The sequence below is a fragment of the Epinephelus lanceolatus genome, chromosome 16, assembly GCF_041903045.1.
Source record: "Epinephelus lanceolatus isolate andai-2023 chromosome 16, ASM4190304v1, whole genome shotgun sequence".
Classification (NCBI taxonomy): Eukaryota; Metazoa; Chordata; class Actinopteri; order Perciformes; family Serranidae; genus Epinephelus; species Epinephelus lanceolatus.
In genome coordinates this window covers 702,316-722,034 of record NC_135749.1, presented here as the reverse complement: position 1 = coordinate 722,034, position 19,719 = coordinate 702,316, and the positions used below count along the sequence as shown (strand labels likewise).

At 44.9% G+C, this 19,719-nt stretch overlaps 1 protein-coding gene across 6 annotated transcripts in view; it reads left to right on the top strand.

Annotated features, from left to right (window-relative positions):
- gon4la (gon-4 like a) overlaps positions 1 to 10,903 on the top strand; it is a 34,691-nt gene extending 23,788 nt beyond the window's left edge. For 4 of the 6 annotated variants that reach the window (XM_033637782.2, XM_033637781.2, XM_033637780.2 and 1 more), the window contains 14 exons: positions 446 to 598; positions 714 to 884; positions 1,027 to 1,113; positions 1,186 to 1,363; positions 1,478 to 1,628; positions 3,637 to 3,784; positions 3,864 to 3,980; positions 4,261 to 5,451; positions 7,950 to 8,027; positions 8,115 to 8,300; positions 8,399 to 8,542; positions 8,756 to 9,000; positions 9,195 to 9,297; positions 9,387 to 10,903. In XM_033637782.2, the coding sequence (XP_033493673.2) occupies positions 446 to 598; positions 714 to 884; positions 1,027 to 1,113; positions 1,186 to 1,363; positions 1,478 to 1,628; positions 3,637 to 3,784; positions 3,864 to 3,980; positions 4,261 to 5,451; positions 7,950 to 8,027; positions 8,115 to 8,300; positions 8,399 to 8,542; positions 8,756 to 9,000; positions 9,195 to 9,297; positions 9,387 to 9,479 (3,045 nt within the window). In that variant the 3' untranslated portion in view covers positions 9,480 to 10,903. The remainder of the gene's footprint in view (positions 1 to 445; positions 599 to 713; positions 885 to 1,026; positions 1,114 to 1,185; positions 1,364 to 1,477; positions 1,629 to 3,636; positions 3,785 to 3,863; positions 3,981 to 4,260; positions 5,452 to 7,949; positions 8,028 to 8,114; positions 8,301 to 8,398; positions 8,543 to 8,755; positions 9,001 to 9,194; positions 9,298 to 9,386) is intronic. The other 2 variants (XM_078175771.1, XM_033637783.2) reach the window with 2 other exon arrangements.
- The last annotated feature ends 8,816 nt before the right edge of the window (positions 10,904 to 19,719 follow it).

The window sequence follows — 19,719 nt, the reverse complement described above, 5'->3', positions numbered from 1 at the left end:
TCCGAGGGACGCGGGCCTAAATTGGGACACAGCTGTTATCTGAAGAAACTGGTAACACTAAACAACTATGTGCAAGGCGAAAATGTTCGAAAACAAACTTACCGGGGTCCATTTGCGCTTTCGTCCACCATCGCCTCCAGCATTCATTGCAGTGGCTGAGCAGCTCAATAACCCCGCCCCCTTCCCTGTGACGTATTGGTTCTTTCTTCTAGTCCAGCAAAGAACTGGTGCCACTCTGGAACCAGTTTTTCTGCCACAGAGCCAGTTCTTTTGTCGGTCGAAACAGGAAAACCGGTTCCAAATTAAGCACTGGCCCAGAACCAGCACTGGAACTGCTTTGGTGGAAAAGGGGTATTTGAGGAACTCCTGAACACGGCCGTCAAGTCCTCCTTGGAGGAGGCAAAGCCTGAAGACTTGGGGGAACTCTCACCCATATCCCTTGCAGAGGTTCGAGATTCACCCTGAGATGCTGAAGGCTCTGGACATTGTTGGGCTCTCTCTGCTGACATGCCTTTTCAGTGTCACATGGAGGTCCGATACGGTGCCTGCAGAGTGGCAGTCCAGGGTGGTGATCAAATCACACTGCTCAGCCTCCCAGGTAAAGTTTACTCCAGGGTGCTGGGAACGACCAATTGTTAAAGCTCTGATTCAGGAGGAGCAATGCAGATTCCATCCTGGCAGTGGAACAGTGGACCTGCTCTTTACCATTGCAGGGCTGCTGGGGGGGTTGTGGGAGTTTGCCCATCCAGTCTACGTGTGGACTTGGAGAAGGGTTACGACTGCGGGCGTCTTTTGGGGGGTACCAGGGTCGCCGCTACGAGCCATCTGGTTCCTGTGAGAGCTGCATCTGCCTCCTGCCACCTGTAAAGTCAATCACGTTCTCGGTGGGTGTTTTTTCTCTGCTGCTGTTGTCCCACGTCACTGATCAGGATCAAGATCTCTAGGCGCAGCCAGGGGATGATGGGGTTGTACCTATTTCAGTGTACGTATACATAAAGGTTATTAAATACTGTGTTTGTCCCTCAGCATGTCCAGCTGCTGACTCAGATCCACCTGCTGAGCTCACCTGTGGTCAGACTACAAAGCGAGGCTGAGACCACCCGACAGTTCCTGGTAACACACACACACACACACACACACACATATGTGAACACACCGATTCTGAATGTCTCCTCTGTGTCTCAGTTTGAGTTGGACCTGTTGGCTCAGAGGGGTGAGCTGCTGATGTCATCAGGGCGTCCCGGTTTCCGCAGCGCCTTCAGAGCCTCCAACCTGCAGGGGGCCCTGCAGCTGCTGGAGGAGCTGCAGCAGACTCCCATCAGCCACCAGCAGCAGCACCACCCTCCGGACGCCAGAGGACACAGTGAGTACGATGAAGACTGCATCACAGCTCCACCCTGTGGTGCGTTCAAGGACCCTTAGATGAGTCGTGGTGTAAATGTGGCAATGATGTGTGCGTTTTTGTGTGTTCTCACAGTGCGTTGTTACCCCGTCCTGCCAACTGAACTTGCCTGGCTCTTCGCCACCCGTCTGGTCTTCCTGTACCCAGAGCTGCTGCCCTGCGCCAGCCTGGACCCGGCTCTGTACTGTCCCCGCAGGACGGCGGCGTTCACTGCAGCTGAGGACTGGTATACACACACACACACACACACACACACACACACAATGGCCGCATTTCCCAGATCCAGTTTTGAAGATCTTAGCGCTAAGAGCTTCTTAAGAACGCTCTTAAGCCTCCTGTGAAAGAAAAACATGTTTCCCAGATCGCTCTTAACTTAAGAAGATCTTTTCTTTCACTAAGAAGGAGTTGTAAGATCGAGCTGACCCACTCTTAACAGTCTTCTTAGCGACCAAACGCTCACAGATTTAGCCACGTCAGGCACATTAATATTACACTAAGCAAGGAGACGTTAAAACAGTGTGCACCGTATATATTTTGATCTATTTCATACTTAAGATTTATGTTGTTGAGCATTAATTGGTGACAGAAAATAACAAATTTCACAAGTTACGCACCGAAATCTGGCGGAAAAATAATAATAATAAGAAAGATAAGAATGAGGAATAACAAGTGTGTTCCTGTATGTGCTGTGCACATCAGGCACACAAATAAAATGAATCGTCATGACTATCATTTATCATAACTTGTCCGCACATATCCCACATATGCATGCACGTATCAGGTAGTTTACCACAAAAATGTGTCAGGGCTCAACAGAAACACATCCACCCTCCAAACCTGCGACATTCAGATATCAGGCAACTGACAGGTGTAACTGAGCTCAGCTGGAACCTCATCAAGGGACGCTCCACCTGCTACTCTACATAAAGGCGTTGCCACATCAAACATGTTCCCGTAGGACACCTATCCCCCCCTCGATGCCCTCAGAGGCAGTCTTGCCAATTATTGACATGACCCTCTCCTCGTCAGGGGTGAGGGTAGTGTCACCAGGTCCATCACCACCTGTGCCCTGGCTCTCTCGCCTGCCACTTGCAGCCCTATTTTTCGTTTGGCTCTGAAACTCCTGCCACTTCTCTCTCACTGCCAACCAGTCTCGCAGGCTGCAGGGGCTGGAGGGAGCCATTGTTTGGGCGATGGCGTGCCAAATGTGGTTCTTGGCCACTAATTTTTTTTTTTTTGCCTTTTGTTCTGCCAAAGAGTGTGTCCCGCTGCTGCCATACTTCATCCACCAGGATGGTCATCTCCTCTGGGGTGAATGCAGGTGACCGCTTGGCCTGCTTGCGCCTCTGTCTAAATGTGTGCACCTATACCCACAGGTCATTTTATATCTGCATTAACCAATTGCTGTGCGTAAATGGGTGTGATTGCTACTTGGATACACCTGTTACCTGTAATTACACACACGCGCAGCAGGGAATTAGTGCGCTGGGTAGCAGCTGTGTGTTTTCACACATCTGCACATACATGTCACATTAACTCTTTTACAACTGTCAGCGTGCTGCCTGTGTGTTTTCACAGTTTATACCCGGGGTGTTGTCTAATTCTCAGTGGAGATTGATATAGTCCATAAATCTGTCAGTTTTGTCCTTCCGTGAACTGGTCTCGTTAAGATGATCATTAGCAGAGACACAGCGTTGATGAATGCAAGTAGGACACAATGCAGGTCCTTAAGTTCATTTGTCCATTCATCCGTCTTTCATATAAATATAAAATATGTCCTCATGATTCTCTTACCAAGGCTACTTCTTATTTAGTCGTAGTCTTGTTTTCGTCATGACAATAGGTCATTAACAAATATTTATCATCTTAGTTTTTCATTAGAATTATTAGAACATACATACACACGAGCAGCAGGGAATTAGTGCGTTAGGTAGCAGCGCTGTGAGTGACTTACGCGCTGATGAAGTGGTGGGTGATCGATGTGCTTGACATCAATTGATTTAGTTTCAGCACTGCGGTAGTGTCCAGCTCCTGTTAAAAACTTCTTAAAGAGCGATCCTAAGAAGGGCCTTAAGAACTCATCTGGGAAACACTCTTATCTTAGCAACTCTTCTTAGCTAAGACGTTCTTAACTGTGCCCTTAAGTCTTAAGATCGATCTTAACTGGGAAACGCGGCGAATGCCAGTAGACGTGTAGCTGTGGTAACGTAAAAGGTGTCACGTTGTCTCATCAGCCTCCTGGTCCTCGGCCTCAGAAACATGGAGGGGTCATGTGACCCGACGAAGCTGGTGTCTCAGTTCCTGCTGAGGAAGACTCTGGTCCAGGTGAGGCGGAGGATCCTGCAGTGCTGCAGACCTGGTTCCCCTGACAACATTGTCAAGGTAACGTACTGAGGACAACAACCTCCAGCTGATGTCATGTGACCGTGTGTCAGACTCACAGGTGTGTGTGTCTCTGCAGGCCTTCAGGTACCAGCGGGTGTTGTGGCCAATGATGGTAGCGTGCCGGCCGGTGGAGCCGTCAGAGCAGCGCCCCCCAGTGGAGAGGGAGGAGGAGTCAATGCCCCTGTGGCTGCTGGTAACTTCCTGTTGTGCTCTCACACCTTCACACCAACAATAGCTGACTGGAGGCATTTCGTGCACACGTCTCAAGAACACCTGAGGGAATGTCTTCAGATTTGGCACAAACGTCCACCTGGATTCAACAATTAACTGATTTGATTTTAATGGTCATAGGTCAAAGGTCAAGGTCACTGTGATCCTGTCTGTTTTTTTTTTTTTTTGTTTTTGTTTTTTTTTTCAGAATTTAGTAATCGAAGGTTGTAATAAATAAATCTGTCCCCCCCCCTCCCCCACAGAGGAGCCTTCCTGTCATCTACCCGACCATCAGAGACTACAACAGCCCCTCTGGCTCCGCCCCAGAGGCCCTGCTCCCCTGCAGGTCAGGTGGTGCCCGCCAGAGTCACATGACCCTCCGGCGCTCTGCGTCCCAAATCTACAGCTTCCCTCCTGGCACCAAGTACCCGCCCCGCCTCCCCAAACAGCTCGACTTCAGACGCATCGGCTTTGTGCAGCTGCAGCAGCCCCTCCCCCCTCCTCCCCCTGACCCCGCCCCCCTCCCTGACAAACAGGTGGGCGCCTCCCCCCTCCCTGACGGACAGGTGGGCGCCTCCCCCCTCCCTGATGGACAGGTGGGCGCCTCCCCCCTCCCTGACAGACAGGTGGACGCCTCCCCCCTCTTTGACAAACAGGTGGACGCCTCCCCCCTCCCTGACGGACAGGTGGGCGCCTCCCCCCTCCCTGATGGAGAGGTGGGCGCCTCCCCCCTCCCTGACGGACAGGTGGGCGCCTCCCCCCTCCCTGACAGACAGGTGGGCGCCTCCCCCCTCCCTGACAGACAGGTGGGCGCCTCCCCCCTCTTTGACAAACAGGTGGGCGCCTCCCCCCTCCCTGACAGACAGGTGGGCGCCTCCCCCCTCCCTGACGGACAGGTGGGCTGCCCACGAGCTCTCAGGCCTCCCCAGGTTCTCCTCCGCCGCCTCCTCCTGAGCAGGACTGACACCCCCCCTGACGTCATCAGTACCGCTACCGTCTGCATGACAACCAGAGATCGAATCAGGCACCACTACAAGACCCTCGCCAGCCTGAGGAAGAGGAGGAGGAAGAGGAGGAGGAGGTCATTGTCTGCTTCACCTCCTGCCCAGAACAGAGGAGGAGTGAGGAGGAGGGAAGGAGAGGATGTAACTCCTCCTCTTCCTCCAGAAGGCCCCGCCCCCTCACAGGTGGAGATGCAGGAGGGTGATGATGTCATCAAGACAAGTGAGGAGGAGGGGGATGAAGAGGAGGAGAGCGAGGTCCTCCTGGCGCTCTCTGAGTCCTCGTCCAGCTCAACAGAAAGTGTGGCACTTGAGGAGGAGGCGGAGTTAGAGAGTGGACAGGAAGTGACCGTGACACCATCCAGAGCAGCAGCAGCAGAAGATGATGATGATGATGATGATGAAGATGATGAAGGAGAGGCGTCTTCAGATGAGTCCATCCTCCAGCTGCAGGTCAGTTTAAACCTGTTAAAACTGCAAGTCCTTGAATTGGGGGACTTTGAGAGCGACTTTGCAAACACAGTGTGAAACAATGATCACGAGGAATATAGTGATGCTGCACATCAAATTAAACAGCAGAACCTACACGGCTGTAAAACCCTTTTTACATGCCCCAAACACAGCTCAAACAACAACTAAATAAACAACAAATCCAACTCCATACAGCACTGATATCCCGACCCACTCAGTATATTCTGGGCTCTAACTCGACCACACATTCAAAACACACGCCGTTCATCTCAAATGAAAGCAGAGACTCCACTGTGTTCACACATATGCACCAAATCACTCTACCACAAACCATCAGAGAGTACAGGCCAAAGAACAACAACAACAGAAATCTTTTCACCAAAATATATTTGTAATATCTCTCTTACCTTGTTGTTTTTGCCGTGAAAAGTGTATTCTGCTGTTGATTCACGTTTCGTTCCCGTATTACCGGATGTGGTCCGTCATTCAAATGAGTCCGGGTGGAAAAAAAGGTTCTGGGGGAACCAAAACAATGACCACTCACAGCAGCCGACATCACCACACAATGCGTTCTGTTGACTCTGATTGGCTTATAGTGCTGTCAGTCTTGTTGTGGTGGGTATAGGGTCATTCAAAAATCACAAGCAAACATGGTGGAATTTTGGAGAGCTCTCCTGAATTTTCTGTACTAAAACCTCTCTAATATTGTTCTGCTTCACTTTATCAGAATCAACCTTTGCAGAGTTCATGTTCACATATTGTACTATGATGTGATCGAGGTTTAGAGCTGCAGCTGCATCATTACAAACTGATACTCATCCTGAAAATGCTTTTTGTTTTAGGCGGACCTCAAAATGTTTAATTTGTGCTGTGTGCCATCTTCATCTACTCCTCACATATAACACACATACTGATATTTACACATCTTAACAAATCTCACAAGTGTTCCCTTTACCATGACACCAAAAGCACTCAAATATCAGAGTCCTATAAAATAGGCTCAGGGCTTAATTAAACAGAAATCATTTCTTCTTCTGTGCTTTAAAGTTGCATCATAAACATTTTATTAAAGGGATAGTGCACCCAAAAATGATAATTCAGCCATTATCTACTCACCCATATGCCGATGGAGGCTCAGGTGAAGTTTTAGAGTCCTCACATCCCTTGTGGAGATCGGCGGGTGGAGTAGCTAGCACACCTAATGGCAGACGGCGCACCAGACTAACGTCTAAGAACACAAAATTGAATCCACAAAATATCTTCAGCATGCTCATCCGTAGTGATCCAAGTGTGCTGAAGTCCCGACATAAAAAGTTGTTTCAATAAACATCATATGAACTCTGTTTTTAGCCTCATTGTAGCCTGTAGCTCTGACTGCTTCTCTGTGCTCCGCGCTCACGTGTGCGCGCTCAGGGTGATCGGTGATGCACGGTCTCTGAAGAGCAGCAGTCTCGTCAGTACTGATGTCCAGATTCTCAAGTGCAGGCATCGCCAACTCCCAGTCTGAGCAGCAAAGACTTTCCTCATCCGTTGGCATTGCTTTGCATTTGAAACAACTACGACCAGCGAAAGCATGAGCTTTGCTCACCCGTGTTTACATCACGTGACACGTGCACCGCAGGGAGAGACAACAGTAACCACAGAGCTAAAAGATAACTTGCACTACGGTCTTTTAGCAAAGTACAGCCCAACATGTCTGAAGACTTTGAAACTGAGGAGGAACAGCATTTCTTTGTTGAGCCGTATTTGTTTGAGCCCGAGTATACAGAGGGAACTCAGGCTACTGGACGAAGCAGCCGCCGCAGCTCATGAGCCTCAGCCAGCCGCAGAATACCGGAGTCGAGCACTGGAAACCTGGTGGTGTAGTTGTTTCAAATGCAAAGCAATGCCAACGGATGAGGAAAGTCTTTGCTGCTCAGACTGGGAGTTGGCGATGCCTGCACTTGAGAATCTGGACATCAGTACTGACGAGACTGCTGCTCTTCAGAGACCGTGCATCACCGATCACCCTGAGCGCGCACACGTGAGCGCGGAGCACAGAGAAGCAGTCAGAGCTACAGGCTACAATGAGGCTAAAAACAGAGTTCATATGATGTTTATTGAAACAACTTTTTATGTCGCGGCTGCAGCACACTTGGATCACTACAGATGAGCAGTATGGAGATATTTTGTGGATTCAATTTTGTGTTCTTGGACGTTAGTCTGGGGCGCCGTCTGCCATTAGGTGTGCTAGCTGCTCCCCCCGCCGATCTCCACAAGTGATGTGAGGACTCTAAAACTTCACCAGGGCCTCCATCGGCATATGGGTGAGTAGATAATGGATGAATTTTCATTTTTGGGTGCACTATCCTTTTTAAGATTTTGGATATTAATTGAGCAGGTTTCACACACAGGTGTAACATAAATGAGGTTAACTTGTGTAACACACTTGTGTGTGTGTGTGTGTGTGTGTGTGTGTGTGGGTGTGTGCATGCGCACAGGAGGAGGAGTCCTCAGAGGATGATGAAGGTCAGAGGAAATGTGAGGACGAGGCGTTCGCTCAGGATTACCTGCTCAGAGTAAGTTCATCACTGATGATAGACACATCACACACATCAGTTACCACCTAACCAGGTGTGTGTTTGTTCTTCCTGTTTCCTGTGCAGGTGTGTGATGCGGTGCAGGTGTCCCCAGGCGTCTCTGAACAGCTGCTGCAGCTGTTGGATCGGTCCTCGGCGGCAGCGGCAGAGGTTCTGTACAACGGACTGAAGTGTGTCCTGCAGCCGTGGCCTCAGCTGACCAGAGACTTCGCTGCCTTCCTGAGTCGAGGACAGGCCCACCGCTGTGGGCTGGTGGGTGACACTGTTACATCACTGTTACCTCACAGTGTGCTCAGGTACACACCCAGCCTGTGTTAACTCCTCCTCTTCTTCTGTGATGTCTCTGTCAGCTGGAGGAGCAGCAGCTGTTTGAACGCAGCCGGCGGTTTCTGCGGCTACTGGGGCGGAGCCTGGGAGAAGGCTCCTCCCTCTACCAACATGTGGTGTCAGTGCTGCAGGCAAGCTCCACCCCTCCACCTGAGGACATGGAGCAGGTACTCACAACTTGTTTTGTTTTTTTATCTATAAAGGCGAAAATGCCCCAAAAAAATCTTAAAATAAAAAAACAAAACTTGTAAATAAAGTTTTGCAAAGTCAAACACTGAACATTTGAAAAATAATAAAATGTCTTAATAAATGTCGATAAAATGTCTGAAAATTTTGTATTAAAACATTGGGGGAAAAGTTATTGATCTCTGTCCTCTCAGATCTCCTCTCTGCTCAGACGCCACTCTGACCTGCAGGAGGAATTCTGGGAATTCTTCAAGCAGCTTCACGGCCAGTCGTCACCAGTAGCAACTGGCCCAAAGACCATAGAGAGGGACTGCATCACCCAGAATCCTCCTGACGGGAACAGGAAGAGAGCTGAGGCATCTGATGAGTTGGAGCGACCCGTCTGTGCCAAAAACATCTCCATGACCTCGAGTGGAGAGAAGGTCATCGTCTGGACACGGTCAGGACACACATGAACACACTCTAACACACAAACCTCCGCTTGGAGTCATGGGTAACCTCATTGAATTTAGTCAACAAAGGTCAATGTGACCTTGTGTCTCAATCTGGTGAATGTGCGTCCTCAAGAACACCAAAACGTTACTTTTTACGTTACCACAATGTGAGTTTAATGATGAGCTCTTCCTGTTTCAGCGAGGCAGACCGCGCCATCCTGACAGCCTGTCAGCAGAGAGGAGCCAATCAGAAAACCTTCAGACAGGTCTCCACCCAACTGGGAAACAAGACCGCCCAACAGGTGAGAGGAGGGCGAGGCCTCAGCGTCAGTGTATGCTCTCAGCTCTTCTTCCTCTGTAAATATTAATGGCTGCTTCCTGTTTCCTGCAGGTGAGCCGGCGCTTCTACGACCTCATGAACCTTTTCCACTCCGCCTTCCAAAAGGGCCAGCCAATCAGCCGACAGGACGCAGCCCGGGACTGAATGCGTGGCCAATCAGAGACGAGAATGTGTTCCAGATGGAAAATGTGTCGTGTTTCCGTTACACCCAGACAGTGTTACTATAAGCTAATAAAACATGATCCATGAATGTATCAATGACTCTGGAACATGTTCCGTGTTCAGGAACGTGTTACTGGAATGAGTTCTACGAGAGGGGTTAAAGGTCGGTAGAGTTCTTAGATCTAATATGAGTCACTGTGAAACGCTCATGAATTTGCCAATCCAAGGGTATTGAAGGAATAGTTCGCCTTACTCTGCCTCTGATTTGCTTACCCTAACGTTGTTACCCTGACCTTCTTACCCTGACCTTCTTACCCTGACCTTCTTACCCTGACCTTCACACCCTGACCTTCTTACCCTGACCTTCTTACCCTGACCTTCATACCCTGACCTTCTTACCCTGACCTTCTTACCCTGCTGTTCATACCCTGCTGTTCACACCCTGACCTTCATACCCTGACGTTTTTACCCTGACCTTCTTACCCTGACCTTCTTACCCTGACGTTTTTACCCTGACCTTCTTACCCTGACCTTCTTACCCTGACGTTTTTACCCTGACCTTCTTACCCTGACCTTCATACCCTGACGTTCTTATCCTGACGTTCTTACCCTGACGTTCATACCCTGACCTTACCCCGACGTTCATACCCTGACCTTCTTACCCTAAACCTAAACCTAAACAATCATGCAAACAGAGCCAACAAGTACTGGCCAATCGGAGGGTATGTAGGGTGGATTGTTCCTTCGCTACCCTAGAATACGCAACCTTGTTGGTAGAACATGTTCTTCAGGCAAATAAAAACTCAGTACAAAGACGTTCTTAACGTTCTCATCAGATTGACCGTTTCAGTGATCGTCCTGATCCCACGACGGGACTCGGGAATGTTTCAAAGGTTCTCTCGTTCAGAACCAACAGATTGTTTCATCTGTTGGAGGTTTGAAGGAACCAATCGCAGCTCTCCGTCCTCCTCTTTATTTATATTTAATGATTATTTATTTTTAATTTATCATCTCTGACCTCACTGTGACTCTGCCTTCTGGGAAACAAGGGGGCGTGGCCGCAGTGAGGTCAGGAAGGAAGCGCTATAACAAACAAACTGTGAAAAAAAACTTTCAACAAGTTCTCATTCAAAATTTCTTCCGTCTGTTTTAATGTTCCTTAGTTTTTTGTTTGCTTGTTTATTTACACCATTAGTCTTCCCATGATGCGCCGGGGTTAAACTGCCCCATCAGTCCCATGATTCCTAGTGGCCTTATGTAGGTATTAGTGTAGGAAGTACTGATGTTTATCTTGGTGTTAGTAATCCTGACGTGCTACAGAAACTTTTTATTCATATTGAATATGAATGAATGAATAAATGAAGGTCAAAGGCTTCAATAAAACATTTTTACATGTTTTTCAAAAAGTTTCTGATGATTTTATTTTTTTATGATCAGATGAATGAATGAATTCAACAAGAAAGTTTACTTTCATGTGAATTTTTATTTAGTTTGATACAAAAACATGCCAGCTGTTGCATTAATAGAATAATATGTAGTATTATTGTGGAGTTTAAAAATTAACTTGCTGAATGTTTATATTTTGTAAATTTCTTTTCTAAATATATTTTTTGACTCAATGTAAAATTATACATAAAACTGAACTTTTTTTAATTTATCGAACATATTTACACAAAAGAAGTGTCTATCTAAAACAAAACAATAAGAAATTAAATTCCATAAACTAAGTAATAACATTAATTGTTTGTATTTCACAATATCATATATATTAATTAGTTTTTTTGTTTTGTTTTTTAACAGACATAAGCTTTTAAATACTATTTATTATTATTATTTAAAGTGACTAATATTTTTAAAATATTTTTTTATTTATTGTATTTATTTAAACATATAGTAACTTTTTTTCATATTTATTTTTTAACGCACAGTAACATTTATTTAGTCCAGTTCCTTATGGCTGGCTAAGGCTAAACATAGATTCAGTAAGATTGTTATTCACGTCGGCGGCAATGACACCCGGTTACGCCAATCGGAGGTCACTAAAATTAATATTGCCTCGGTGTGTGAATATGCAAAAACGATGTCGGACTCCGTAGTTTTCTCTGGACCCCTCCCAAATCTGACCACTGATGACATGTTTAGCTGCATGTCATCATTTAATCACTGGCTGTCCAGATGGTGTCCAGCAAACGATGTGGGTTTCATTAATAATTGGCAAACTTTCTGGGGAAAACCTGGTCTTATTAGGAGAGACGGCATTCATCCCACTTTGGATGGAGCTGCTCTCATTTCTAGGAACCTGGCAAATTTTATTAGTAATTTAAATCCCTGACAACCCAGAGTTGAGACCAGGACTCGGAGACGCAGTCCTAAACGCCTCTCTGAGCTTCTAGCTCAGTTACCCAGCCATAGTTTTCATAGTTTTATACAAACGGTGTCTGTCCCCCGACCACCTAAATTATTTAAATCTAAAATTAAACAAAGAGGAGTTGTGCATAACAACCTCATAAAAATTAAAACCTCTTCTGTGACAGAAAGACAAAACAGGAGAATTAAATGTGGACTGTTAAATATCAGGTCTCTATCGTCTAAAGCAGTGTTAGTAAACGAATTAATATCAGATAATCATATTGATTTACTCAGTCTCACTGAAACCTGGCTGTGTCCAGATGAATATGTTAGTCTAAATGAGTCCACTCCTCCCAGTCATAATAATACCCACATTCCTCGAGGCAGCGGCCGAGGAGGGGGAGTTGCAGCCATTTTTAACTCTAGTCTGTTAATCAGCCCTAAACCTAAACTAGATTATAATTCATTTGAAAGCCTCGTTCTTAGTCTTTTACATCCGACCTGGAAAACCTCGCAGCCACTTTTATTTGTTATAGTGTACCGTGCTCCTGGCCCGTATTCTGAATTTGTATCTGAATTCTCAGAGTTTTTATCCAGTTTAGTTCTTAAATCAGATAAAGTTATTATTGTAGGCGATTTTAACATTCATGTCGACGTTGATAATGACTCCCTGGCTACCGCGTTTATCTCATTATTAGACTCCATTGGCTTCAGTCAGGGTGTACATGAACCCACTCACTGTTTTAACCATGCCCTCGATCTAGTTCTGACGTATGGAATTGAAATTGATAACCTAAAAGTCTTTCCACAGAATCCCTCACTATCGGATCATTATCTGATTACTTTTGATTTCTTTTTACCCGATTACACGCCACTCAGCAATAGTTAGTATAATAGATGTTTATCAGATAGTGCTGTCGCAAAATTTAAGGAAATGATTACTTCGTCGTTAAATTCAATACCAAGTCCTTCAGTAACAGAGGTTTCCCGTACCGACTTTAACCTCTCCCGAATTGATCATTTTGTTGATAGCGCCGTAGGCTCGCTGCGAACAACACTCGACTCTGTAGCTCCTCTTAAAAAGAAGTTAAAAAAGCAAAGAAAGTTTGCTCCTTGGTATAACTCTCAAACCCGTAAGTTAAAACAAATATTGCGAAAATTTGAAAGGAATTGGCGATTAACCAAACTGGAAGAATCTCGTTTAATCTGGACAGACAGTCTCAAAACTTATAAGAGGGGCCTCCGCAATGCCAGAGCAAACTATTACTCAGCATTAATAGAAGAAAACAAGAACAACCCCAGGTTTCTTTTCAGCACTGTAGCCAGGCTGACTGAGAGTCAAAGCTCTATTGAGCCTTGTATTCCTTTAGCCCTTAGCAGTAATGATTTTATGAGCTTTTTTAATGACAAAATTCTAACTATTAGAGGCAAAATTCATGACCTCCTGCCCTCGGATGGTAGGCCTACCTATCTAACCTCAAACACAGCTGTAAGACCTAATATATATTTAGATTGCTTCTCCCCAATTTCTCTTCAAGAATTGACCGCAGTGATTTCTTCATCTAAATCATCAACGTGTCTCTTAGACCCCATCCCAACTAGGCTACTTAAGGAGGTCTTTCCTTTAGTTAACACTCATATATTAGATATGATCAATATATCCTTATTAACAGGCTATGTACCACAGTCTTTTAAGGTAGCTGTAATTAAACCTCTACTAAAAAAGCCCACCCTGGATCCAGAGGTGTTAGCCAACTATAGACCAATATCTAATCTTCCCTTTATGTCAAAGATCCTTGAGAAAGTAGTCGCAGACCAGCTGTGTGATTTTCTCCATGATAATAATTTATTTGAGGAATTTCAGTCAGGATTTAGAGTGCATCATAGCACTGAGACAGCTCTAGTTAAAATTACAAATGACCTTCTGATTGCTTCAGACAAAGGACTCGTCTCTGTTCTTGTTTTATTAGATCTTAGTGCGGCGTTTGACACAACTGACCATCAAATTCTACTGCAGAGACTGGATCACTTAATTGGCCTAAAAGGTTCTGCACTAAGCTGGTTTAAATCTTATTTATCTGATCGTTTTCAGTTTGTTGACGTTCATAATGAATCATCCTTACGTACCAAAGTTTGTTTTGGAGTTCCTCAAGGTTCTGTGCTCGGACCAATCCTATTTACTCTATATATGCTTCCTTTAGGTAACATCATTAGAAATCACTCTATAAACTTCCATTGTTATGTGGATGATACACAGTTGTATTTATCGATGAAGCCAGAAGAAAGTAATCAATTAACTAAACTCCATAACTGCCTTAAAGACATAAAAACCTGGATGAGCACCAATTTCCTGATGTTAAATTCAGACAAAACTGAAGTTATTGTTCTTGGCCCCAAACAACTCAGAGACTCTTTATCTGATGACATAGTTTCTCTAGATGGCATTGCTCTGGCCTCTAGCACTACCGTAAGAAACCTCGGAGTAATATTTGATCAAGATTTGTCTTTTAATTCTCATTTAAAACAAACCTCACGGACTGCATTTTTTCATCTGCATAATATTGTGAAAATTAGGCCTATCCTGACCCGAAAAGATGCAGAAAAATTGGTCCATGCTTTTGTTACCTCAAGGCTGGATTACTGTAACTCTCTATTATCAGGTAGCTCTAGTAAGTCCTTAAAAACTCTCCAGCTAATTCAGAATGCAGCAGCACGTGTACTAACAGGAACTAAGAAACGAGATCATATTTCTCCTGTTTTAGCTTCTCTGCACTGGCTCCCTGTAAAATCCAGAATTGAATTTAAAATCCTACTGTTAACTTATAAAGCTCTAAATGGTCAAGCTCCATCATATCTTAGAGAGCTCATAGTGCCATATTATCCCACCAGAACACTGCGCTCTGAGAACGCAGGGTTACTCGTGGTCCCTAAAGTCTCCAAAAGTAGATCAGGAGCCAGAGCCTTCAGCTATCAGGCTCCTCTCCTGTGGAATCATCTTCCTGTTACGGTCCGGGAGGCAGACACCGTCTCCACATTTAAGACTAGACTTAAGACTTTCCTCTTTGATAAAGCTTATAGTTAGGGCTGGCTCAGGCTTGCCCTGTACCAGCCCCTAGTTAGGCTGACTTAGGCCTAGTCTGCCGGGGGACCCCCCTATAATACACCGGGCACCTTCTCTCTCTCTCTCTCGTATCCTATTACTGCATCTTGCTAACTCGGCCATTCTGGATGTCACTAACTCGGCTTCTTCTCCGGAGCCTTTGTGCTCCACTGTCTCTCAGATTAACTCATATCACAGCGGTGCCTGGACAGTGTGACGTGTGTGGTTGTGCTGCTGCCGTGGTCCTGCCAGATGCCTCCTGCTGCTGCTGCCATCATTAGTCATTAGTCATACTTCTACTGTTATTATACACATATGACTATTGTCACACATGTATACTGCCAGATATTAATACATACTTTCAACATATTGTACCACAGTAGCCAGAACTATAACTATAATATTATTACTTTCATTAATGTTGTTATAAGCTACTGTCATTACCTGCATCTCTCTCTCTCTCTCTGTCTCTCTCTCTCTCTCTCTCTCTCTCTCTCTCTCTCTCTCTCTCTCTGTCTCTCTCTCTCTGTCTCTCTCTCTGTCTCATTGTGTCATATGGATTACTGTTAATTTATTATGCTGATCTGTTCTGTACGACATCTATTGCACGTCTGTCCGTCCTGGAAGAGGGATCCCTCCTCAGTTGCTCTTCCTGAGGTTTCTACCGTTTTTTTTCCCTGTTAAAGGGTTTTTTGGGGAGTTTTTCCTGATCAGCTGTGAGGGTCTTAAGGACAGAGGGATGTCATATGCTGTAAAGCCCTGTGAGGCAAATTGTGATTTGTGATATTGGGCTTTATAAATAAAATTGATTGATTGATTGATTGATTTATTAATCACATGAAACGGTACTGCTGCTGACTGACTGCTCTATCTCAGCCTGTTGCTATGCGCGCTATATACGTCATCGCACCAGAAGGGCAAGGAAACGAGCATGTGCAGAGAGAACGGAATCGCTGGAATCGGGTAGGAGGTGTATACAGGACAGAAAAATTCTTCCATTCGGGTTCTGAAAAGGAATATTCCACCCCTGTGCAGCCGATAAGATTTTCTTTCAGGTTGGCTGTTTTCATTCGTTGAGGTGTTTACAAGGAGCGCTTCTATTCGGGTATGGCTTCCAACCTGAATGCAAAAGGAAAACATGGCTCCGCGTAAACGCATGTAGTGTGTTCAACGTTAGCTAAGTACGTCATCCAGTGGTCAAGACTACCTAGCTAGTTGCCAAGAGTAGTAATAACAGGCTGACCAAACGTCCTCTTTTGCCCGGACATGTCCACATTTGACGTCCTGTCTGGGGGGTGTTTATAAATTATGATAATGTCCGGTTTTCCTTGTGTGTGTGTGTGTTTGAGTGCATATTTCTGTCCGAACCCGACAGTCATTCTGTTTTGTTATGTCCAAAACCGAACCGAGCCCGACATTATTTAATGACTAAAGCACTGAGTTTGTGTCACACAGTTGTCATGGTTACAGGCTATTTAACAAGCCGGGCGTGCGCTGTGGGTGCTCCGCGGAGAGGGAGACCTCCGTGTTGGGGAGATGGCCGCCACAGAAACTTTAGCCCAATTCCAATCCGATCCCTTACACACTCACTGACTTAGAGGCGCGTTCATGTGAAGTGTGTGAGTGTGTGAGGGCTGTCCCATTGTCAAATCTTGGAGTCAGTGAGTCAGTGAGTGAGCCCTTTATGCCCCCTTACCGTAGGTCAGCATCGATGCGGACTTACGGTAAGGAAATTACCCACAGTTCATAGCGCTGTGACGTCAAATGCAGGGGTTGCCCTCGGAACACCAGAAGTGTTATAAAAAAAAACGAACGCACGGTCAGCAGATATGCAAACGTAATGGAAGGAGAGCGAAAAAAGAAGTTTACTTCTAAGTATCAATGTTGCTATTTACAACTATATGTAGTTTGTAATTATTGTAATTATTGTAGTATGATGTTTCCGTCACATCTGATCCAAGAACATTTTTTGTGTCTACAAACAGGGACAGAACAACAAACCATCACCTTCATCAGACTGAGGATGGAACATGAGGCGCAGTTTACTGGGCACAGGAATGCCTCTAGTCAGGGTTTTGAGTAAGTACTCACCTAGCGAACTTTAGAAATGTCAGTTAATGACAATGTTGCCAAAGGATGAATTAAACACAATTATATATATATAAAGCTTGGAATAGTCGGAAATAGGTAATTTATGCACAGTGGCTCTGAGGTTGCATATTTCCTTGTTATGTTCACATACTATATATTGTTCATTGTTTGTTTATGGATTTATTGATTTATGTAGCCTATGTGTGTAGTGTCTGTGTGATGGCACAACTACACGTGTGTGTGTGTGTGTGTGTGTGTGTGTGTGTGTGTGTGTGTGTGTGTGGTGGGGGTGTGGTGGGGGTGTGGTGGGGGTGTCAGGGGTATAGTAATAATATAATGGAGCCATTATCCTGCTTTTGTCATCAGTCTGGTCATAAAGGCGATGGGTCTCCAAAATGAGGTAACCTCAGCCCAGGCCTCAAAAAAATGGGAGAATTTGAAGAAAAGATAAAGATAAAGGGTAAACAGAGTATTATCTTGTGTTATCTGGTGAATGGGCCCCTGGATCACATGTATTTCTGTATCTGGGTGTTTTCCTTTACACTGGTGGTGAAGCTTCGAGAATTATCTGGCTCCAGTCCTATAAATAACCATTAAGGTTTCATCAGAATATGAAATGTGTGAACTGACCCTTGTCTTTCTTTACACAGGACCTGATATTACCGCGAACAGGGTCAGGGACCGAGTGTGGTGAGAGCACATCCGGAAACTGGCCCTATTGTGAGGAGATGCATAAGGTGATGGGGCAGAAGGACTCCATAAAACCTCTGAACCCCATCGCCACCGCCATTGACACGGATGCTGAAGAGGAGGCAACGGCGCCCGCTGCCTCATCCAGCTCCTCTGCGGGGCCATCCACTGCCCCTTCTTCTGGGCCATCCGCCACGCCAGACCCACTGCCTGGGTCCTCAAAACAAACCCCAACAAAAAGAAAAAATGAGGTCCTGAGTATTTGAAGGATTATGGGGAAAGGCAGGAGAAGAGGCAGAGGGAGCTGGACACCAGGGAGGAGGAGAGGGAGAAGAAAAGAGGCTCAGATGGACACCCTCATAGGGATTCTTGGTAAGTTGGTAGAGAAGCACAAATAGTTATTTGTGCTTCTCTACCAACTTGCCATATTTGTGTTGTTTGTTTCATTATAATTTAATTTTTCAGTGACAATAATGGATGCATTTTATTTTTGTTTAAAACAATATTTCAGTTGTATTAATGTGAAATAAAGAGTGCTTTGCATCCATCTCAGTGCAGTGTCCCTTGAATTGCAAAACAAATGTGTTGAAATGTCATTCTTGAGTATTCAAAAACTTCACAGAATGCAGGTATGTGATAATTCAGAGTTTTATTATACACAAAAAATAAAGTAACAACGTAAACTGAAAAAGGGGATTTCCCACATTCCAACAATAAAGTCAACAATCTTGTTACTTTAAAATCAACATGACTCAAAATAGATCAGCTATTTTAGCTATGTAACCATTACTCAACAAAAAACACATTAACCAAATAAATCAACAACAAAAAAAGAATCAACCCATGGTGTAGTCATGATCTACTAATGCATCATGATGCTGTTGGGGTGCTGACACTTGAGCACACAGCCTGGCTCTGATGTGGTCCACACTGCTTTTCTAAACAATGAAACATTACATTAACAAGGATTTAAGATGGTGCATAAACACACATGAAGTCAGAGGAATACCAGTGGTTATATTCCACACACAAAGAATATATATATATATATATATATATATATATATATATATATATATATATATATGTATATATATATCACTTACAGCACTTTTGATGCTAGTTTAGAAAAAACATGCACATGGTAAAAACACAGTAAATTCATTATTCCAAACTTACCTCTTGCCCATTTTGCAACACAAGTGCTTGGATAAGGATTGACTGATCAGGGAGTCTGTCCCTCACACACCTTGTGCGTGCTGACAATAACAGATAAATGATGAACAACATTTTGTAGAGAGGGATAAGTGCTGTCCCATTCCTGTTTGTAGCATCCGGAGCCCTTTCAGACTCCCACACTCAATCACTTACAGCTGACGTCAGTTAAGTCAGTGAGGGTTCAGGGCTTGAGTCTTTGGGGTTTGTCAGACTCTGAACTTTCCCCCAAGATTTTGGACGAAGGTTGAAATTAGGAGTGACCCTGACTATTATTTAATTTTTGAATGGACAGTTACATTGTTTAAAAAAAATTAACGGACAGTAACATTCTTTTAAATATCTATTTATTTAATGTTTTATTTATTATTTTCTAATGACAGGAACGTGGCGGGCAGCAGGGGGCGCGTCATGACTGACAGGTTTTGGACCAATGAGAGAGCTACATTACGTCACCTCTTAGCGCTGTGGACCAATCGGAGAGCAGCTTTCCGGTATTTTCTCTTGATGTCCCGCCTTTCATTTGACAGTAGAGGGATGGTCAAGTTTCACAGGGAGTACCGGAAACAGTAATGCTGCCTTCACAATAAAAGCACCAGATAATAACGGATACATTAAAATGGAGTGATTTATGTCTCAGTTGCGTCACAAAGAAATAAATGTGACCGAGTTTCCTTTTGAGACGAATCCTTGTTTTCTGTTGACTTTGAAATGTTCCGCTTCTGACACAGAGGAACTTTTATTTTGGAGTCTATGACCGGAAACGCGAGTTACTTC